The 22,834-nt window shown below is 36.2% G+C and overlaps 2 protein-coding genes across 6 annotated transcripts; one reads left to right on the forward strand and one right to left on the reverse strand.

The window, feature by feature from the left end:
* Nucleotides 1–3,645: 3,645 nt before the first annotated feature.
* LOC103958575 (protein ALWAYS EARLY 3) lies at nt 3,646–14,675 on the forward strand. 2 transcript variants are annotated; one of them, XM_009370854.3, is made up of 20 exons: nt 3,646–3,836; nt 5,186–5,305; nt 5,930–6,028; nt 6,118–6,180; nt 6,747–6,824; nt 7,676–7,862; nt 8,485–8,747; nt 8,840–9,209; nt 9,530–9,604; nt 10,154–10,338; nt 10,456–10,512; nt 10,775–11,101; nt 11,192–11,370; nt 11,506–11,788; nt 12,188–12,430; nt 12,859–13,014; nt 13,159–13,302; nt 13,414–13,629; nt 13,763–14,044; nt 14,272–14,675. In XM_009370854.3, the coding sequence occupies exons 2-20, from the start codon at nt 5,204–5,206 to the stop codon at nt 14,434–14,436; spliced, it is 3,474 nt and encodes a 1,157-aa protein (XP_009369129.2). In that variant the 5' UTR covers nt 3,646–3,836; nt 5,186–5,203; the 3' UTR covers nt 14,437–14,675. The 2 variants fall into 2 exon arrangements, with proteins under 2 accessions (XP_009369129.2, XP_009369130.2); XM_009370855.3 differs by having other exon boundaries at nt 12,952–13,014.
* A 981-nt stretch (nt 14,676–15,656) lies between these two features.
* On the reverse strand, nt 15,657–22,348 carry LOC103932022 (sucrose nonfermenting 4-like protein). Of its 4 annotated transcripts, none has more exons than XM_048584431.1 (14): nt 22,180–22,348; nt 21,807–21,969; nt 21,578–21,665; nt 20,152–20,337; nt 19,611–19,745; nt 19,432–19,491; nt 18,927–19,016; nt 18,442–18,576; nt 17,620–17,788; nt 17,366–17,539; nt 17,017–17,080; nt 16,824–16,893; nt 16,393–16,507; nt 15,657–16,241 (listed from the first exon to the last, which is right to left on the reverse strand). In XM_048584431.1, the coding sequence occupies exons 2-14, from the start codon at nt 21,929–21,931 to the stop codon at nt 16,150–16,152; spliced, it is 1,503 nt and encodes a 500-aa protein (XP_048440388.1). In that variant the 5' UTR covers nt 21,932–21,969; nt 22,180–22,348; the 3' UTR covers nt 15,657–16,149. The 4 variants fall into 4 exon arrangements, with proteins under 4 accessions (XP_048440388.1, XP_048440387.1, XP_048440390.1 ...); XM_048584430.1 differs by having other exon boundaries at nt 21,578–21,668; nt 22,180–22,347; XM_048584433.1 differs by having other exon boundaries at nt 17,620–17,764; nt 22,180–22,346.
* Nucleotides 22,349–22,834: the final 486 nt, after the last annotated feature.

The raw sequence follows: 22,834 nt of genomic DNA on the forward strand, positions 1-22,834 counted from the left end.
AATGACTGAAAGTGCTTTTAGCAAAAAAAAAGTTTAGGTTCTAAAAACATGTAAAGTGTTTCATACAAAAAACACATAACTTGAAGCACTTTAAGTGCTTTTTGAGGATCACTTGCATTTTTGTTAAAAATTGGTTCTAAAAACAATTTCATCATAATCACTTTTAGTTATTTTAAAAGTACTTCCAAATGAGCACATAATTATGATAAAAACATGAACTTTAGATTAAAATACGTGACGACTCGAAGATCCGGCGAGGAGGATTTGTAGAGCTGTGTTGGGCTTGTGCTAGTAGTCGAAAGTGGGCCGGTGCTACTAAGCCCAAATTGTGTGAAGGCCTAAATATGGAAAAGAGGAGTGTCAATAGGGAGCATGCGGCAAAAACATGAAAATGAGGAACGACTCTCCAGATCCCATGCACATACATAGCCGATAGAAAGAAGGAGGAAGACATTGGAGAATTCCAAGCTTTGCCAGAGAAATTTTTTAGTGTGACAGAAATACGAATAGTCCATTATGTGTTTTTATGTAAGTGGTGAGAAATTTTATTTTTTAAGTTATTAACTTTTTAACACACATATCTCACTATTTGTATAGTGATACATAATGTACCTCTCCGTGTGCCGGTCACACTAAACAATCTCTCGTGGAGCGGAGATTGAAATTGTGGTTGTTTATTTTTATGTTTTCGAATTTCAGCATTATATTCTTTAATCTTAATATAATGTGTATTCAACTGAGATGCTGATGGATTTTATTGGATTTATAAATATATGGATTTTGATAGAGTTTAATTGTTTTGTTGAGATTTCATGTAAAATTTTGATTCAATGCCCTTAAAATCTCAGGTGGACATATGCGATTTGTGAATACTTAAAATACACTACCAAATCTCTTCAATTCCCTCAAATTCCTCAATTTTTTTAAACTCTTTAAAACAAATTTATAATTGAAGACAGCCTAAAATGCTATAAACTTCTTTAAAATCTAATTCAATGCATCCAGATTTCTAAGGATTGTAATAAACTATCTTAAAATCCTGATTGAATACACGTCGAATTTCAAAAATCACTTAAAATACTAATTGAATACCCCAAATTTATAAAAAGATTTAAAGTCGCTCAAAATCTCAATTGAATACACCTGTCACTCAAAAATACATTTTTTCTAAAGCAAGAAATATATTAGCCGATAAAAGATTTGGATTTAGTACTTTAAATGCAAGAGTGAATGCTTTTAATTAACCATACCAGTTACGAGACCCTTCGGTTAGATGAAATGAAAATACCACTTTCTGTCGTATTTCTATTCACTCGAGTTAGTGGATTTTTTTTTTTTTTTTGGAAACCTCGACAGTACGAGGGAAATTTTATTGATAACGAAAAAAGAAGTAACACCTAGTCAGGGGGGACATAAACCTTACCTCTCATAAAACAGAGATAACAACAACAATACATGAAAAAGAAAGGGGGACATAAACCGTACCCTTCTAGAAATGAAAACAAGAGATAAACAAAAAAAATAGGGGGGGACATGAAGCCTAGCCCCTCTAAAACCAATCCTAAAGGCCTAAACCTGCAAAACAAGTTGAGCAACACCACAAAGTTAGGGAAAAAAAAAAGAAGATAAGACAGACATGGATGCCAAGATGCACATTAATTTGAGAAGCAGTAACTAAACAAGCCAACATAGTCAAAAAACAATACAGCATGAGCTGCGAGTGGAGGAGAATCATGTCAAGTTAAAGTTGGAGAAGACAAACCCACATTAGTAAAATTGTCCGCAACAAAATTTCCCTCCCAATATATATGAGGTGAGTAGGAAGTTATTTTCTGAATGCGGTCCAAACAACTAGACCATTGCGTACGAAAAGGTCATTGAGGATCAAAATCAGACAATTGAAGAGCAGAAATAACACTACAGTTGTCACTTTTCAACCAAAGACAATGCCAATCCAATTGATATGCAAACTATACACCAATGATAATTGTGTAAAAAAAGAGTTGCTATAACCAATTCGTTGGTAGAAAACACTAAGGAAATGACCATGGCAATTCCTGAAAACTCCTCCACAAGCAGCATGACCGAGATTTTCTTTAGATAAACCATCTATATTAAGTTTAATCCAAGGAAACCAAGGAGGAGACCAAAGGACAAGAAGAATAGTAGATGCCTTGCGAGAGATAGGTCGGATCCCCATTGAAGAGATGATCCGAGTGTCAAAACCCTGTGAGTAACCAAGAATAAACTTTCCACTATGAACAATCGCAGAATTGATAGACATGCAGAGAAGATGAAAACTGAGTGGTCAGCCATAAAAAATAAACTTATTTCGAGTCTTCCAAATAACCGCAATAGTAGAAAGACCTGCAAAAAATTAGAGATTGTGCAATTGTTGGGAAAAGGGCGTACGCACATAGATATCCCAAAAAACATCCAAAGAATCTGAAAAAGGCAAAGAGGTACCAAAATGGCATACTAAACCCCTCCAAAGTTGCCTAGATATCCGACAGCCGAAGAAAAGATGAGCAGTAGATTCTTCAGAATTACGACATAAACAACAAATGCATGCCAAAGAAATACCACGTCGTTGAAGCGCACCCCTCAGTAGGAAGTTTATCATGAAAAAGCCGTCAAGCCAAAACAGATAGCCGTGGCGGAATAAAATATCACCAAATAACCTTAGCTCAAGCACGATTACTACGTTTCCTTCGAATAAGTTGATAACCAGAAGAAAAGGAAAACTTCCAGTAAGCGAGAGCTCCCAAATCAATTTATCATCTTCGAGTTAGCGGAATTTGTAACATCCCATATAGCCCAGGGGAGTGATCCTTAAATGTATATTCTCATCCTTACCTAGCACGAGGCATTTTGGGAGCTCACTGGTTTCGGGTTCCATGGGAATTCTGAAGTTAAGCGAGTAGTGCGCGAGAGCATTCCTAGGATTGGTGACCCATCGGGAAGTTCTAGTGTGAGCTCCCAGAAACAAAACCGTGAGGACGTGATCGGGGCCCAAAGCGGACAATATCGTGCTACGGTGGTGGAGCGGGCCCGGAAAGTGGTCCCTCCGGGCCCGGGAAGTGGTCCCCCAGGCCGAAATGTGACATAATTAACTGTTCGGTTCATGATAACACGATACTTTAATTAATCTAATTTTCATAGAAATTTTTCTTATTCAAAATTTAATCAGACACACAGCCTATTTTTTAATTTTAGTTCTCACTTTCTTATTGTTCTTGAATGACACTAACCTGCTTGGAAATGCTTCTTCGTTTTGGACCCGAAATCACATAACAAGTGTTTTTTTTTTTTTTTTTTTTTTCAATAAAAAAAAAACCTTGATCTTTAACCTCATTCCTTGATTAAAAAATGCAATTTTAAGACAGCATTTCAGAATAAAAAAGGTAAAAAAAATTCGAAAGACTTAAAATGAGACCTTAAAAAAGACATTAAATACTTGAAATTGACGAATACTTGACGCAACCGCGAACGACTGAGTTATAGAATTAATACAACTCCACATGGTGATAGTGAGAAGTTTTGTTGCTGTTTTCAAAAGCGTTTTTTATGAACTGAAAATAATTTATTAAATTCCTAAAAAAATTTTATTTTTAAATGACGACACGTGCGGAAATTTGCAGAAACGAAGGCAAAATATGAAAATAGCAACAAAATTCTCTTCTAACAGTGTTTTAAAGTTTCGCGGCTTCGGCTGTACCCCCAATTTCTTCTTCTTCTTCCTTTTCTTACTTGCAGTGCTGCTGCTCAATTGCTCTCTCACTCCATCTCTCAGAATTTAGACGCGCTCCAATTGGTCTGCAAACTCTCCTCCAGAGGTGAATTTCCTTTTCCTTTTTTTTTTTTTGAATTTTCCTTTATTTTAGGGTTATCAAAATTTCGAATTGCAAATAGTGTATTGGTAACGCATTACTAGCTTTAGGGTTCGTTCGATGCTGGGTTTCCGAGAAAACTGCCTGCAGCAAAAGAAAACCCAATTTTTCTAGAATTTATTTCTTCATTTTTATCATTTTAACTTTTAGTGGAAATTTTTGCTCAGCTCGGACTAAATTGCTATGTTTTGGCTCAGTTTTTTGGTGGATTTTATTATTTTAGGATAATTTTGAAATTGATAAAGAAAGGGAAGCCTCGGATTTGAAATTTTTTGTGTTAGAAAGTTGATTTTCTGTTGTTTCATGTTTGATTCTCGGAGATCCAACGCTGATGCCAAGTTTATCTGGATTAGGAAAACCTTAGCTTTGAGCTCCACAATTGAGATCTAAGATTGCATCTCAAAGATTTTCAGTAAAATTGGCGGGAAAATTGACAAGTATAGTTTTATTATATGAGAGTAAAATTCTGAATCTTAGTTTTCGTTCTTAGGATTATTAATCTCTTTCCTTTTGCTTTGTGAGACTTTATATGGGAAAAATACATTTACCCATCATGCACTGGATATCAATTATCATAATTTAAGGCTCTAAAAGTACGCTAGGCGCTAGTCATGCGGCAGGCTAGGGCCTAGCGCCTAGGCGCCTAGGTGGACTAGGCGGATTTAATAAATCTATTATATTTCGTGTAAATAAGTGTATGTTTATGCTTAAAATATATATGATTTCATCATAAACTACAAAATAGAATGACATATCTATTATGAGCTATTGGAACATAATGAAAACGTGGGAACAAGCATATAATGTGTGTTCATTTAGGTATTCAACAAGTCTCTTACAATTTATTGAAAAAAAATAAAATGCAAAATGAAAGTTATCTATTTTCTGTCTAAATGAGTCGCAACCTAGGCGGGGCTAGGCGGTCTAGACGGGTGCCTCAGTAGGTCTAGGCACCCTTTCTTAATTTTCAAATGCCTAGACATTAATTGGGGAGGTGGCTAGGCGCTAGTCGGGGATTTTTAGAACAGTGTAATTTATACCCACTACGAATTAGAGGTTTTATGGTAGATATCTAAAAGGGATGTGTTCTCGACAGCTCCCTGCTCATCCCGCTGTAGCCACCTAGTAGCCTGTAATTTGTCATCAAAGTAACCAAGAGTTTTGATGATAGGGCAATCTTAAACTTTTGTAGGATGATTTGATTTGATGCAGTTGGTGTTGGTATGAATCACTGTATAACCTTGCTTTTTGATTATGATTTAGTGGGCTTATGCTTTCTTCTTCGTTTGTTTCAGGTAACTAAGGAGTTAGCCATGCCCCCAACAAGAAAATCAAAGAGTGTGCGCAAGCGGTTTTCTTATGATAATGAGGCTTCTTCTAAGCATGGAGAGCATGCTAACACAAGTGGGCAGAAAGTAAGTCCTGACTTTGTTTTGTGGATGTTATCATCTGAAATGTTTTTAGTCAATTATCTTTTCGAATTTTTTTTTCCTTTTCGAATACAGAATAACAGATCCTAATTAGTACCTCGTTTCCTTTTTTTTTTTTTTTTTTTTTGTTTTTTGTTTTTGTTTTTGTTTTAGGGTCTGTGTTGGTTGGGGGGAGGGAGATGGGACCATTTCAGTTATTTTAGTTAGCTAGTTATGGACTTTGTACTTATAAGTACTGTATTGCTTCACATGGTTATTGAACGTTGATTTCTGGATCCAACTTCTTTCCTTATGTGTTATAATTCTGTTTAGCTTAGCTTTTAATAATTTTCTTTTGTTTTTTGGAAAACCCCATTTACCATTGTATAACTTTGTCAATGGAAACTAAAAGAATTCTTGATTTCTTCCTCCTTTTTCTGAAGTAACAACTTTGCATTGCCAATCCAGGACTAAGAAGTTATGTGATCAATTTTGGTTTACTTCTTGTTATGTTTATGCAGCTTTCAAACAGTAATCACCTTGATTGTCTAATGGTAGTTTTAGAACTATTTCAATGTAGTAGTTGTTTAACTATTTTTTGAAACTTTTTGCCTGTCCTCTCATGTGCAGAAGAGAAAGTTGTCGGACATGTTAGGGCCTCAATGGAGCAAGGAAGAGCTAAAACATTTTTATGAAGCATATCGTAAATATGGAAAAGATTGGAAGAAGGCTAGTACCAATTTTATGATACTCTTCACATGAATAACATGTTTGGATCCCCAGTCAGCTCACTAATTTACTTTTAATTTGTCTTTTAGGTGGCTGCTGTAGTACGCCACCGATCTGTAGAAATGGTAGAGGCCCTTTACACAATGAATAAGGTATGTGTGGGATATTGTGCAATTTATCTTGTATGCTCTATCTGGATCCATATAGATCAAGTTGTGTCCAAAAAATTTGTTTTAGTCATGGCCTCATTAACTGTTTTGATGTTGCGGCAAGTCCAGCATTGCTTGGAGTTTTCGGTAGTTTGAGAGAAAAATTAAATTGTATATTATGACTTATTTTTGCATCAGGAAATAAGATTTGACGCCATTTTAGTTTGTTGAGCTCTACAAATTGGATACTTTTTTTTTTTTTTTTTTAAATAAAAGAAAATCTGGTTATGTACAAATTAGTTGAACAGAATTCAGTTAATGCTCGATGAAGTTTCGTTGCTTGATTCTTTTTTTCAAGCTAATATGAAAGTAGATGATAGAATTTGAATATGCATATTGTGAGTCAACACATTTATATTTTGTGGTTATAGTTTTACAAACTATGTTGATGCCATAATCTTGACAAAACTTTGTTTTTATCCTGCAGAAAATAAATGTGTACGCTTTTTATGTTTTAATGGTAAGCTTTATTTGTAGCATGTCACTCTAAGAATTTGCTATATTTTCAGGCCTATTTATCTCTTCCTGAAGGTGTTGCTTCTGTTATTGGTCTGACAGCAATGATGACTGACCACTACTCTCTACTGGTAAATTAATTAAAAATTTGACCGAGTTTTCAGATTACTATATGCACTTAACCTCTGGTAGTGTTCCAGTTTGGCTGTTTTAGTATATCTACAAACTCTGCTTGGAGAAAGGAAACTGTACATTTTGTCATGAAATTCGTAAGGAGAAGATAAATGTAGCTAACTCAAGTAGGGAGAAAGAATAAAGACGTTTTTAGGAAATAAAAGGAAAGTGGCCATAGTGCATTGGTCTATTCGGTGAAGGGTTTCTCAGCTGTTAACGCAAAGTTTCCTAAGGAATAATAAAAACCTGTCATTGGTTTATTGCTAAAGGAAACAGTAATGAAGTTCCTTCTTTAACCATGTTGGAAACATATTCTTTTGCTTACATGCTAGTTACCGCTCAACACACTTAATTTTCTGTTTACTTGCTAAGCAGTAACTAGCATGTGAGCAAAAGTTTGTTTCTTATTCACACTTAAAATAAATGCTAATTACTGCTTATTCATGATTATAAGTTATTTTTGTCTGTCTTTTTTTTGGTCTGAGTTACTTGTCATTGTCATGATATGTAATATTTGCCGATTTTTCTATCTGTTTAGAGAAATGATTTCCACACATGCCTTTTCACCTTCTGCACACCCCTTTTAATTTATGTCCTTTGATTCTCTTCTGATTTATTCAGTCCAAAGCCCAGAAATGGAGAGGGGTGTGTAAGGGGCGTGAAAATCATTTCCCTCCATTTATGGTGACCATGTGCATGTATATTATTGCGTAAATGAGTTTAATGATGTTGTACTGTTGATATAAATTCGGCTAGTGTTTTGAGAATCATCCATATGGAAGTCATATAGAGGACTCTGGCCTTGCAGGGAGGAAGTGACAGTGAACAAGAAAGCATTGAGGGTGTAGGAACTCCTTGGAAACCTCAAAAGCATGAAAGGGTAAAATTTCAGACTGAGGTCTCAAAAAGATTTGGACATATTCCAGATTCTTCACAATCCCCTCCAATGGCATCAAGTAACGACTGCTTGTCACTGTTGAACAATAGGCGCTCAGGTGGGAAATGATATGATCTCCGTATGTGTATCATTTGCATTTTTGTTTCTTTGTTTTTCCTTGAAGGAGGGGGTGGCGGGTGGTTTTCTTTTACTCATTTGCTGCTTTGTACTGAAGAAGTTTCGCTGCTGCCTTTTGTGCTGTTCATGTCATATTTTCATATTTAAATATAGTGCAACTTTGAGTCAAATGTGGTTTCTTGTTTGTGTATGTTTGCCCCTTGTTTCTGTAAAGAGAAATTGGTGGTGGTGGATGGAATAAGAAGTGTAGGAGCAAAGGTAGAAACTAGGTTTATATAAATAGTTTTTAATTTATTTATTAAAATCAGGATTTTGGGAATTATCGGGGTTTAATTGTTATTATTTTATATTTCAGGATTACCTCTATAGATAGGGCCTACTGTGATGCAATACAAAATTTTTTGTGAATTGAGATCACAGGGATAAATTTGAACTTCTTTTCTTGCAATCATTCTACTCCTTGCTTATCTTTTTCTTCTCTCCCTCTCTCTGTCTCTTCTTTTCCTCTTGGTTCTCTTCAGAGTTCTCTTTGCCTTTTTTATTCTGTATATATTGGCTTCAAAGATGTTAATGCCATTGATGTTTTTTCTAATCTGTTTCAGGAATTAGGCCTCATGCTGTTAAAAAAAGGACTCCTCGAGTCCCCGTTGCATATTCTAGTGATAAAGATAACAGTAGAAATTATGTTTCACCAGCCAGGCAAGGTTTAAAACCAAGTGTAGACGCCAAAAATGATGATGTTGCTAATGAGATAGCATTGGCATTGACTGAGGCCTCACATAGAGGTGATTCTCCATTGGTTTCTTGGAAATCTAAGAGAAAAGCCAAAGGTACACCACCAACTGTTAGGAATGGTGAAATGATGGTAAGATTATTATTTAAAAGAAAGTTTAACTGCTTTCCTAACAGTTCTTTCATGATAATAGTTTAGTATTCATGGTCGTTTGTGACATATAGGGTGCAGAATCGGAAATGACTACAACCAGGCTCCGTGCTGGTGAAATGGATGAGGGTGGACATGAATTGAGCTTAGGAAGCACAGAAGCTGACAATGAAGACTTTGACAGAAGTAAAAAGTATGCAGTGGGTACAGAAGGTACTGATACTCTGGACTTCCAACGGAGGGGGAAGAGATACTCTGTAAAGAAGCAAAAGGTTGAAAATAAAAGCAATCATTTTGAAGACATTAAAGAAGCCGGTAGCGGAACAGAGGAAGGACAGATGCGAGGTACTATCAAGGGAAAACTTGAAACTAAAGTTGCGAAAAGTGCAAGATCCTTTTACAAGGAACAAAGAAACAAAAGTAAAAAAGCTCTGATTGCAGAAGGTATTTTAGAAAACATTTAAGTCAGGCTCCCTCCCCACTTTAACCTCTCCTTCCCTCTATAACTGATGTTTATGTATACTACTGTCCAACCTGTTTTCTTTGAAATTTTGAGCTACGTACTTTTGATGTGTAGGACAGGTATAGTTGAGTTAGGTTTGTTTTGTGTTGCTAGTTTCTTGCAATTCTCATTGAACTCTGTCAGATTTGGCTTTGGTTTTTGTGTGTGGTTTTCGATATCACCTTTCGATTTGATTGCTCTGTCTTCCAAACAGTTGAAGCATTTCTAGATAATATTCATTCCAACTCTTTTCTCCATGCAGATGAAAACACTCCCTTTGATGCACTACAAACTCTGGCAGATCTATCCTTGATGATGCCCGAAACTGCTGATACAGGTCACACAATTGTGTTTTGAAAAGTAACTTTTACCCTCTTCTGCTAGGAACATTGGGTTTTATCTGAGGTGTATGTATTTAATTTATAAATGTGCAGTTTGTGTTATTCATTTTCTCCTAATGCTAGCATTCAATTTCAGAATTTAAAACTTCTTATTAGCTTACCTGGTACCTTATCAAGGGGTTTGATCAAATACAATGTTTTTGAATTGTTAACTTACCATAAATCTTTCGTCTTATCTCTTTTATGAAAATAAAATAAAAACTGTTTCTTTGTAGTTCAGTGTAGATCTTAATTAGAATTAGACTTTGCATGCTTGAATAAAGTTAACATTCTGTTTGTGTTTGTTTTATCTGTACTCGTTATCAATAGTTTGAGGGATCTTTTGTGACAGTTTGTTCTTAAATATGCTTTCAGATGTCTCAAGGGTTACAAAATCAGTTAAACAGGCTGATTTTAAAATTGTTGCAGTTACTTTATAGATCCTCTTAAACGGTTAACCGATTGTATTTGACTCGACATTTATTTTTTGTTGGTTCTGTCTTTAGAGTCTTCTGCACATGTCAGGGAAGAGGATAGTTATGTTGCTAACAAGTCTAAAACAAAAGGGATTCACTCAATTCCTGGGGTTGAACACAGTGCTTTGAAAACATCTAAACCGGGCAAACTGAAAGAGGGAGGTCACCAGTCTAACACCGGACTGCAAAAAAGAAAGCAATTGTTGCCATTTAAAGTAAGGACAAGCATCTCTTCCCCTACAAATTCGCTCAGTTTTTCTTTACTCGGGATGCTTAATATGGTCCATCTGGTTAGAGCATAAATTGATGAACATTTGTGACATTAATTGCAGGTATACAATGACACAATTCAAACAGACTGTCGTTGGAGTGACAATCAAAAGATTGAGGTGTGCTGTCTTTACTTCCTTTCTCTCCCTCTCACTCTCCCTCCACACCCCACACCCCACACCCCCCCCCCTCCCCCTTCCCCTCCTCTCCTTTTTTTCTTCTTGTATTGCTATTTTGGAAGTTTAGTAACACTTTAAGATCAAAAATATAATTTCCATATTGTCATGTCCTTTCATATGGTAGTTACAATGTGAGTTAATTTTTCTTAACTTTCATGTGCCTATAATTTCTACTAACTTTGGTATTTATCCTTGATTTCAGGCTACAGTTGAGGTGAATAAGTCTATGAATAAAGGTAAACGGTCTTCTCATTATATTACACACCCAAAGCAAGGGAAATCAATGAATCCTCTACGGAATGCATCTTCTTCTACTGATCATGAAAGGGAGGAGAATAATTCTGGATTATCAGCTTTAGGAGTACCATCTGCAAACCAGGCCAACTTACCTGCAAGAGATAGTATAAAATTGAAGCTGGACAGGCACAAACCATCAATAGAGAAGGATAGAAAGTCTACTGAGGGTATTTTAGATGAACAGCCTGATAAACTGGTTCCTTCATTTCGTAACAGCGAAATAAATATTAAGGTAAAAATGTGGTATCATTTATATCGCCACCTTTGGTTTTTTTTTATGTTCTATTTTGTTTCATTTATTGGTGTACGTTTACATTTTCAGGAAAAACTTTCTAATTGCTTGTCTCGATATCAAGTGCGAAGATGGTGTGCTTTTGAATGGTTTTATAGTGCAATTGATTACCCATGGTTTGCTAAAAGGGAGTTTGTGGAGTACTTGAATCATGTTGGATTAGGTCACGTTCCAAGATTAACTCGTGTTGAATGGGGTGTAATACGGAGGTAAATGTCCCTGATCTTCCTCTTTGATTGGAACTTTTCTTTTTAAGGGGCAACTTTTGACTGGAAAGTAATACTATCTTTTGGAGAAATTTTTATAAAGTTGTGCTAAATTTTTGCTTTCGCTTGTTCATGCAGTTCCCTTGGCAGACCGAGGAGATTTTCTGAGCAGTTTCTGAAGGAAGAAAAGGAGAAGCTTAATCAGTACCGAGAATCTGTTAGAACACATTATGCCGAACTTAATGCTGGAACAAGGGAAGGGCTTCCAACTGACTTAGCTCGGCCTTTATCAGTAGGACAGCATGTCATTGCTTTTCATCCCAGGACTAGAGAGATTCTCAACGGAATTGTACTAACCGTCGACCATAGTAGATGTCGTGTTCAGTTTGATCAGCCTGAACTAGGGGTTGAACATATTATGGTAATTAGTTCCCCTCACATAATTTTTGGAAATATTACATATTTTAGAAATGTTAGGAACCTTCTCACTTACCTTCTCATTTCAATCTTTTCACTTCTCCTCATACCACGTATACTCCACTATCACTTAAAACAAAAATTTTAATTATATTAAAATCCCACTACTTTTATTCCTTTGTTAGTATAATTAAACTTTTAGTTTGTCAACCAAAAAATAATTAAATATTAGTTTTGTGTGCTAGTGGAATACATGTAGCATGTGTAGAAGTGAGAAGGCTGCTAACACTCCCATACATATTTATATGATTGAGTGATGTCTTGAATGTGATGTGTATGATAACTTACACCTTTTCAGTTCCCGTTCCTTTTTAATGGTATGTTGTAACATATTTCATTACAGGATATTGATTGCATGCCTTTAAATCCAGTGGAGAATTTACCTGCTTCTTTCACAAAGCACAATGTCAATGTCAATGTCAACAAATATATTGAGAACCTAAAGGAGCTCAAGGGTAATGAACGCCTTAAAGAAGGAAAGACTGAAGGGTATAAGGTTGCCTCTAGTGGCCATGTGGAGAGCACTGTTCCCTGTTATATGCAGCCATCGCCTCATCAGATCAACAAATCATCAAAGCAGACAGAGGTTAGTTGTGAGTTGCAGCTGCCAAAACATGTGGTCTTTATTTATTGCATTCTGGCTTGTACATCTTATTTTTGTATTTTGTCTGTGTCCCTTATTCTTTTTTCTCCACTAACACTGCTAATCTTTTAGATTTCATTGAGGCTGAAACAGAATATCTGCCATTATTGTTACCGGTCTGCGGTTCATGTTACTTGGAATCCTATTACTGTATGCAGTGCCGTGTATTATTGTCCTGTTGGAGTTGTATTGGTATACACACAGCATGCTTTTCACTTTTTCATGTTTTTAGGACATTGTTACCATTGGTCATTTGTGTATGTTGACTGCTTAAACCAAGGAGCTTATATTAAGGCTGTATCTTTATGTGTAGAAAACTTTATAGTGCAAAATAATTATATGCTATTATCTAAAGTTGAAATTGTGGCTAGGGGAAATCATCGAATTTTGTACAAGCTAAGGGTGGGCCCCATGAAACTGCTGCTGCACAAGTAGCAAATTCTCAGCTTTCACTTCCTGTGCAGATCCAAGCAAAAGAGGCTGATATACGAGCTATATTTGAGTTGACTCGTGCACTTGACAAAAAGGTGTGGTGCTTAATATCTTATATCCATCTTAGGTGTTAACCGTTGGAAAAAATGTGTTATATTTGGAGAAAAGTGACTTTACGTGTTCAACTGCTGTCAATGTTGGGTATTTTAGTATTGAGATGATAATTTTGAAACTTGTAGGATGCGGTGGTATCTGAGTTGAGGCACATGAATGATGAGGTGTTGGAAAACCAAAGAGATGGAGACAACTTTATCAGGGATTCTGAGCCTTTTAAAAAGGAATATGCTGCGGTGCTCTTACAGTTGAGTCAAGTCAATGATCAGGTATCAGTATCTGATCGTCCCATTTGTAGCTTCATTCCTTTCCGTTTATCATGTTGGTATTTGATTGCAACAATGCAACTATGAAGCAAGCTGATAGCCTTTCATGCGCAGGTTTCTTCTGCTCTTTTTTGCTTAAGACAACGCAACACATATAGAGGGAGTCCTGCAGTTAGCTTGGTGAAGCCCATGGCAAATTTAAGCGACCCTGGTGGCCATGCAAGCCCTTCTGGGTATTCTTGTCATGCCCAAGAATCGGCAGGTCATGTGTTTGATATTGTTGAAAGTTCAAGAGCAAAAGCCCGCAAAATGGTTGATGCAGCTATGCAGGTATGGATGGTGCTCTTTGATTCTTTGTCCTGGTGCTCTCAATGAGCTGCTGTTATTCAACCAGAAGTTAAATTGCAGCGAGTAAATATCCGTTGGCACTCAGGCAACAATTTCATCTTAATTTCTATTTCAGGCAATTTCATCATTGAGGAAGGAAGATAACCTTGATAGGATGGAGGAGATTATAGACTTTGTTAGTAATCGGCTCTCTGATGACGCTGGCATGCTGGGACCTTCTACTACCCCTGCAGATCCAGTTCGGGTTTCTGAGGATCAGCCAACTGCCTGTACATCAAAACCAATGGAAACGAGTTGTTCAGCTGATCCCAAGTCAAATAGCGTATCGAAGCGAAATGAAGAAAAAGCCCTTACAGACCTTATTATAAATTGTGTTGCAGCGTTTTTGATGATTCAGGTAATTGAGTATACATTGCATAGGTTTTCTGTTGCTGCTAATTTTTCTTGATACGCTTCTCTCGAGTATCTAAAATTTCCCATTTGCTTTAAGCAATCAAATTGTTTGTGGATATAACTAACATAAGAAACTAAAATTCTAAAGGGCCAAGTAACAAATTACATTATACAATGTGGGATTTATCTGTTTATGACCTTTGCTTTTGGTTTTTGCCACATGAAATGCAGACATGTACAGCGCGACAGTTTCCACCGTCTGAAGTCGCCCAGGTATTAGACGAAGCCGTGACTAGTTTGCAGCCACTTTGTCCGCAGAACCTTTCGGTTTACGGAGAAATACAGAAGTGCATGGGCATTATTAGGAACCAGATACTGGCGTTGGTGCCTACATAGTTCCCCTTCACACCCTAAACGTACGTGCTCTGCATATTTTGTGGATCTTTTTTGGCCCTTCTATATATCCCCCTCTCAACCATCGCCAGAATCAATGTGCGTAGTGGTGTATCTTGGAGCATTTTTGTATGTATATAATGATATAAATGTTGAACAAAATCTCTGCATTTTATTTAGCTTTTGGCATTGTAAAACGAAAGGCAAAGTTAACTAAATCATAGGGTATTTCCTTTCCGCTGTATCTCCGGTCCAAACTCCTCTCTCCCTCTAGGGTAAATTGAAGAGAACTTTAACGAAAAGCTCTCGGTATTGTTCACTTTAACGAAAAACCATATTTTTCCTTTAAAAAGTGAATCCTGGAACTATTTACTTACAACATCTTTTTGTTATTTTTGTTAAAACTCAAAGTTTTCAAACTCTTTTTATTAGTTTTCCTTAAATTGAAGTGGTAATTTCTGTCGAGTCTTACAAACAAATTCTCTCGTATTGTTTGTAAAGAATTGTGATATTTTTAAAATGTCAATAATCGCTTAGTATTTATATTTAAACTTAGATTGGGTAGATTTTTTGGTTTGGTTACGAAAATCATCTTTTGCACGTGGTCCAAATTATTAACACAAAAATGTCGCTTGGGTAGCCACCGAAGGTTGACCTTTCCTTTCAATTCTTCTTTTCTTTTCTTCAGTCTGATTTGAGCAAAATCCTAATCTAAATTAAAAACAATTTAGATTTCCTAAAAACCTGACTTTTCCATTTTCATTGTACCCCAAAAGTCGAACCCTCCAAAAGAACATGTAAACCCTAGACTATACTTGGGAATGGGTAAGCTTGATTCATTTGGCCCCATGGACCTCACAATTTAGCTTCAATCATTCCTAAAATTCAAATTTCGTCTCACTTTACCACTTAGTATCATAAGTCAAATGGTATTCCTCTTCACTTGTAAGTGAGAGGTTTTAGGTTTGATTTTCAGTCAAAAACGAATTTGAACCACATTATTACTAACCAATTGTGAGGTTTAACCCACAACGATCCTAAAAGAAAGTTGGCATCAAATGATTCAAATTCCACCAAACTCTGGGTGAATTTAGAGAATCCAAATTTAATTTTACAAAAGATTAAGTTGTAACAAATACACAGCATAACATGGTTGTCTTCATTGAGTTCTCCATTTGCCTGCTACTTACAGTACGTTGAAGGATCAAACCGCACGACGAAGATACGAACGAGGCCGAAAAAAAGCCAATTACATGTCAAGTTGTCAACTACTACAAGTAAGCACAGCACCAAATAACGTCAATTGTTCAGTATTCCTCCACCCCACCATCATTTTGTTCCCTCTTTAGTCCCCCTAATTTCGACATAAAATAAAACTAAAACGAACCCCGCTATTCAGTAACATCGCATCTACATCAGCATCACAATGTATAAATAATAAGGGAGGGGGAAGACAGACAAATTTCTGAGGAAATGAATTCGTATTTACAGGCCTCTTTCTTCAGCCTAAAATCCTAAAAAAAAAAAACCAGGCAAGGCAAAGACGCCAATCCAATTGTATATTGAATGATACGAGATCAAGTCACCGTGTAAGGTACTGGATTCTCTCTAATGAGCAGTTGGGGTTGGAGGAGATGTTGCCCCTCAACACATGCTTGGAGTCGAGGAACACAGAGCCAAACCCCTTCTAACTATTTCATCCATTGCCTTCAGGAGTTAACCGATCAAGAACTTGAAAACGTCACTTAGTGAAACAATGCCTTCAACCCGCTTACTGCCAGCTTCTACAATCACAAGTCGTCTAACACCTGAAATCCAAGATTTGAGGGAAGTTAAGCGGGAAGATTAGCTGGACATATCGTTTCTCCATACGATCATAGCTCTGCAACTTTACCCAACAGCAGCTTAACATTAAGTCCGTAATGCTTCTTTATAAGAAAGTGAATAAAGCAAATATACCTGGATGGGCCAATCGCTCCATCACTTTATGCAGAGAATCACTGCGCAAACACATCTGACATCTTTGACCTCTTGGTTCATAGAGAGAGAATGAGTCTTGCCCCAACTGCAATGCCTACAAAAACAAAGATAAGAACTGCAATGCCTACAAAAACAAAGATTCTCCAAAAGACAAAAACACCCCGGACTGTCCAAAGAAAAAAAAAATTCCTCAAAACTGACAGAAGAGCCACCTAACTAAACCACAACTTATAATTCTCAAAACCATAAGGCCCCTAAATCTGCCAATCCACAAAATAAATGATTGGAATTCTGTCTCTAGTGCATCTGAAAAACCGTGATTCCATAAGACATTTAAGATGCACAAAAGAAAGTACAAGCATCTGTATGGAAACCGAAAAACAACTATGTTCAGGGATTACATCATTTACCTGTTGAATACTCATTTCATTGAGATTAATACCAGCATATGCTCTATCTTTAGCCAAAGCTGTTATGTCACTGTATAGAAAATGTGAACGGAAAAATATTAGTAATGGTTCGTTAAAATAAAAAACAACTGATCATTTATTTCAATCAATGACGACAACAGCAGTAATTATACAAAAATAGAATTACAACTACCTTCGACAATATATTTCCAGTAAAGAGTTATTATCATCAACTATAGGTATTGAACTTACTTGAGCTGCAAAGCAAACACAAAAATGCATTTGAGTTAGCATGATGGGATATACGTCTAAAATATTTGCACACTCCAAAATTTTGGTGTTATAATATAAAGTCATCCATCCTGTGCATTGATGCATAACCCAAAAATTAATCGTAACAAATCCTTAAACACAAGATTAGTTCAGATAACTTGACTCCACTTCCTAAAATAGCAGGCTTGCCAGATGCCAATGCAATGCATGGATGCGTGTACCATTTAATGGACATGGCATCCCACTATAGTTCAAACCACAAGGCTAACCTTGAACTAGCAAGTTAAGTGCTGCACTAAGCGAATCACTTGGTCTCAACGTTGCTAATGGCCGATGATTCGACTCTCCAATTTCTGGAACCCAAGTACCCACATTAAGTGCACATATTGGTGCTCGAAGTATGGGTAATGTGCTAGATGAATGCCTAAAGTACCTGCAAACACCTGCAAATAGATTTATCAGTAGTAGTGCCAACTACGAACTGAACCTACAGTATTATACAAGAAGTTTCCAAAGAGCTTACATTTTAAAATACCAGACAGTGAAGCAAGATGTAATAGCTGTGGAAATGAGCCATCTTCTGAAGATGAATGGATAATTGGAACCGTAGCAAAACCATTTTGCAAAATTTTCAAAACAACATCTTTCATATTATCATATGGTCCAGCCTGAAAAATCAATAATGAACCAGTCTAAGCAAAATTATTAACCTGATCATGATACAAAAACTATCATATAGTCATGCAAGACAGATTATATCTCCATATGAACATTCGCATTTATGCTAACGAGGACTGACAGTGGTTGCTCATGTGACAGCCCATTTATTCCTGTCATACTACCAAAGCATTCAAGTTTCAACTTTGATATTTGTTTTACTTGTTTGGAACTTTGGAGACAAACTATTACTGATTTGAATAGTGACAATCCTTTGAATGCTTTCTAATGATCATCAATGAGTTCGAATTGTATGCAACAGAAGAGTCTGCAACGGCTTCACAAGGAGGGCTGCTTCTGTGTGCTTGCGTACTCAAGAAGCAATTCTCCAAGGCATGAAATCATAAGTTCCTTCTTGTGTCTTTTAAAAAATATTTCAAAATAATTCCAAAACACGCGCAGACACAAAAAAACCTTATTGCATGAATCCCTACAATAAAACATAATGAATATAATATGCAAGATGCATATATTTTTGTATAACAGGTTATGTTCTTTTGCCAGATACCGGCCATGTTATGTTGTCAAATTTTGAATCTAGCAACACATTGAAGTTAAAATCCACCTGATCAATGGTCCATACTGCATTTACAAGACAGAAATTCAAAGAGTGACATAAAGCACTCACATGGACTAACTGTCTGGGCACTGCTCTCCCATGTCCATCAACCTGTCCATTTAGATATGCTTTTCCCTCTTTCCATGCAGCTATAGTATGTGTTTCAAGCTCTTCCTCTGTCAAATTAGATCCATTGTTTCCAAGCTAAAAGATAAACGGTAAGTTAGCTACTTTAAGAAATTAACATACATCACTCAAATAGTCAAATGCGGGTACGTGCATTGCACAAAACTAATAGCAAAATTCTACATAACAAGTACTTGGTCAATAAAATAAGCTGATAAAACTTTAACAAATGTCTGATTCACAATTTCCTAAGAATGTATACGTTATTGAAGAACAAAGTAAAAACAAACAGGAGATTGGAAATCTCAAACTAATATATTTGAGCTTTTGGCATCAAATTACTATCCAAGAATTCAAAATAACAAAGAGATAACTGCACCTTAAAGAACTCACCAGAGAGAAAAAAATCATTTCAGATTCAAACATACCTCTCTCAATATTAAAATAAAATCCAATGCACTAATAACTCCAACAAAACGTCCACTGCTGAAGTCCCAAAGAGGCGCCAAAGGGATTCCCTGGAAGAATAAAAAATGGCTCAGAAAGGTGCACATGCTGGCTCATTATCAGCATCAAGCAAGCATGCCAAACAAAAAAAATAAAAGCAAGTTACCGTGCAAATTTTGACAACTAGCAAAGCTTAGATAAATTCCTTAGTTGAATTGAATTTATAAAAATAATGTGAAAATGTCAATTGAAACAATTACATAAAGGGTGTAATCATGTGAACAAAGGGACCCATAAAGATATCTAGGGGGATCCTCCGGTTATGACATGGAACTTAATATGAGTTACTTTAGAACTTCCACAATGCCCCATTAATAATGATAATAAAGCCACCAAGCTAGAATGTATTTATTTCCTCTTCCAAAAATCAAATACGCAAAGCATGATTCAACCGACAACGACAAACGTCTTTTTCTTTGTACATACCTGCTCATGCAATATATGAAACGCTTTCTTTACAGGTAAATCAACATCCAAGGCAACAACCTGTAAACTTGATGTGATTAAAAAAAGGGAAAAATGGGCCTAATGCATAGTACATCAAATTCATATAGACGCTCAAATGTGGAATGTATAAAGGAAGGCCAATGACAAAGCATCCAAACCTTGCCTGACTCGGGGAGTAGTTCATATGTGGTGTGTGTAGACAGGAAGACAGAAATACGATGACGAGAGCTCTGCAAATCAACCTCTGATATCCTCGGTACTACATCGGTTAAAGTACCATCTGTAATCCGGACCTGTGTTACAAAACAGATCACAATCCACTCTTACTAATAACTCATTGGAGAAAAAATAATTGAAAGAAAATACAGCTTATAGGAGCATTAAATGAGTATTAAAATGCAAGAAAGAATATTTTTTGGGAAAAAAAGGTGACTCAGACCATGCGTAGCCCATTGGACCCTGCAAGGTTCAAAATGTGCAAAGTTCAGCAGGCATAAATTCCCTGAGCAACCTAGTTACTCAAATACAAACAAATCGCATGGATGGGATAATGTTGAAGCACCCCTAATTTCAGTAAAATCATATCAGAAAGGTTAATAGAAAGAGCATTAAATTTCGAGGTAGTAATCATGATCTTAAATGCCGCCCCAGGGAAAAAAACTACAGAATCTTAAATGATAAGGAATGAATGACTCTTACCAAACGCCTAAAGGCCTCATTATCCTCTTCCATATAATTAGGTCCAGAAGTTATCTCTGGGGTTACATTCGGATGAAAGAGATTAGGATCTGTAGCCAAGAGAATGGTGTTCACTAACCCATATTCACCACTCACGAAAGGTTGGTGCTCATCATGTCGCCATTCGCCATCAACAAAAAACTTGTACTGTAGTATGAGAAACACATGCAAGTAAGACTTTGAAGATAGTGTTTAAAGTCCTATCAACGTGGACACTGAACACCCTGTCCTATCAATGTGAACACAGAATACCCCAGTACTAGCATTCTAAAATCAAACTGCATGCAGGCTTGATAAAAATACACACATTCGATCACTTCAACAAATAAAGTTCCAAACTGGTGATCCAATTGAGGTGAACATGTCATTTTCAAAAGGACAAAAAATATAGTTAGTATGTGATATCCATAGATTATTATTAATATTCCTCTATACATCTGTGAGCCAAGCCAATGATCCAGAATTCATATCAACCACCACATCACCTCCTACACTCAAATTTCTCAGAACTGACTCTATTACTTGATATATTACTACTAATTCAGCTTAATCAAGCATCCACTATGGATTTCCGCACTATAAGTTCACATACTATTGCCACATGGAAAATTTAAATATATTCATAGACAGAAATCCCATGAGGAACACGTCAAGAAAGATGCAAAACAAGACAATACTGACCTCACTGCCTCAAACAACTCAGCTTTTTCACATGGAGATTTGAACCTTGGGTGTCTACCCACACGGTCTCACCCCACCCATCCAATGCATCTTGCACCAAGGCTCATTTACAACCATTTTGTTTTCCATAAGTTCTTATTTTCATAAAGTGAACAGGTCACCAAACTCTTAGTTCTTATATACCATATACTTAGCTCATCATCCTAGGACTATAATCACTGAGTGCTTTAATTCAACTACGGTGGGCCACAAAAATATTCCACTTACAAAAGGATATTCAAACTAAAATAATCTTCGTTAACCTTACAGTACTGCATTAATATAGTATAATTCAAACGAAATTTCATAATGGTAATACCTGATATTAACCCTTCATATTTCTTCTCATCAATACCAAGTTTGAGTGCATGAAGACTATGACTTGATTCTACTAATTAAATTCACCTACATTACAATCAATTATTAACAAAACTCAACTACATTACACCTTTTTCCACGGCCTGCATTCAAATTTCTCAACTTTGCTCCTTTAAATGTCAAGATTGATATGATTCATTACAAGCTTTCTCAATGAATCCATCATCTATGATCACCGAATCAACGGTGCATGACTGCTACTGCTCATATTCCCACTCAAAGGTGAAGGCACATGAATTTATGCAACAACAACCATTCAAATGCTTTAATTCCAACACAAAAAACTTACTTGGTGGTATCCAGGGGTTACGCTGTAAATAGCTTGAAACACGGTGGGGCAACCCTCAACTGGCGTCATAGGAATAAGTTCAGACCATCTGCTGCAGAAAGAACATACCATTTTAGAAACACACAACTAAATTACTCAATTTAATCAAACAAAGCAGCCTAAAACTCAGATGGAATTAAATTCCATTTATATATAAACAAAATTCGAGACCGAAAACTCAGAGTCTCACCGGGCAAATGAACCACTGAGAAACACACTTCTGCCCCCATAAGGCCACACAAAACGCATTGGGATCAACACCGTGCTCGGAGCTCCACCAACATCCCGCGCCAAATCCATGTTGGTAGCAAACATTTGCCCCCAAATTTACACAAATTTCAACCCTCCGCTCCCTTTATTTACCGCAAAAACAAAAATTCAACCAAATTACGGTAAAAATCCCAAAATAAAACCAAAAGAAACAAAATTTGAGCTGATTCAACACAATCCCAGAGAAACCCAACAAAAAATTAATAATTTAATGGAGATTTTACTTCCGGAAGCTAAAATGAACCGCAAAAACCCTAAACACGTGGAAATTGGGGGCAGAAAAGAGAACCTACAATTACAACACCGAAACGCCCTCCATCTCGAGAAATCGATGAAAAAGGCAAGTGAAATTAAATTGGGGGAATGGAAACCCTAGCGGAAATAATTAAGATGGAAATTTAAAAAATTGGGTGAGAAAATCGAGAAAGGGGTTGCGACACGATCGAATCTAATTTTCGAACCCTAGAAGACAGAGAACTCTGATAGCGACGTTAAAAAAAAATTCATAAAACCGTGTGTTTTTCACTTTTTTTTTTTTTAATTTTTAAAATTTTTTTTTTCTTAAAAAAATTTACAGAGCAAGGGGACTCCTACCAAAGGGCTCGAAAATATTTTTACTCACCAAATGATTCATTAGATTATTCATTATTAGGAGATGATCTAAAATTTCGATATTTATATAGTGCATGCATACAAATTTTAAAATTTAAATTCATTAAACGATGATAAATAAAATAATTAGTATTATCATAATTTGAGAATGATGAGCAAAAATGCACACAAAAAACTCTAAAAATTACCTCAACTCTGAATAATTAACGACGACATGCAAGTTAATAAAGTGACATAATGCAACTGCTAAAACTGTAGAAAAGTTTTGGAAGACGTGAGATGTCGTTCAAGTTTTTTTTTTGTTGTTTAACCATGTCACGTGGTACAATAAACAAT

Source organism: the organism of the source record quoted next, unplaced genomic scaffold (assembly GCF_019419815.1).
Source record: "Pyrus x bretschneideri cultivar Hongxiangsu unplaced genomic scaffold, Pyrus_bretschneideri_v1 Contig21, whole genome shotgun sequence".
In the NCBI taxonomy this organism is placed as follows: Eukaryota; Viridiplantae; Streptophyta; class Magnoliopsida; order Rosales; family Rosaceae; genus Pyrus; species Pyrus x bretschneideri.

Excerpts from the sequence above, each read along its gene's own strand:
- LOC103958575 (XM_009370854.3), top strand. The coding sequence starts at position 5,204 with ATGCCCCCAACAAGAAAATCAAAGAGTGTGCGCAAGCGGTTTTCTTAT. Across the intron at positions 10,339-10,455 it reads AGCAATTGTTGCCATTTAAA|GTATACAATGACACAATTCA; the intron begins GTAAGGACAAGC and ends CATTAATTGCAG. Across the intron at positions 13,015-13,158 it reads CTCGTGCACTTGACAAAAAG|GATGCGGTGGTATCTGAGTT; the intron begins GTGTGGTGCTTA and ends TGAAACTTGTAG.
- LOC103932022 (XM_048584430.1), bottom strand. The coding sequence starts at position 21,931 with ATGTTTGCTACCAACATGGATTTGGCGCGGGATGTTGGTGGAGCTCCG. Across the intron at positions 19,746-20,151 it reads ATGAGGCCTTTAGGCGTTTG|GTCCGGATTACAGATGGTAC; the intron begins GTAAGAGTCATT and ends TTTGTAACACAG. Across the intron at positions 18,577-18,926 it reads TTATTTTAATATTGAGAGAG|CTTGGAAACAATGGATCTAA; the intron begins GTATGTTTGAAT and ends TTTATCTTTTAG.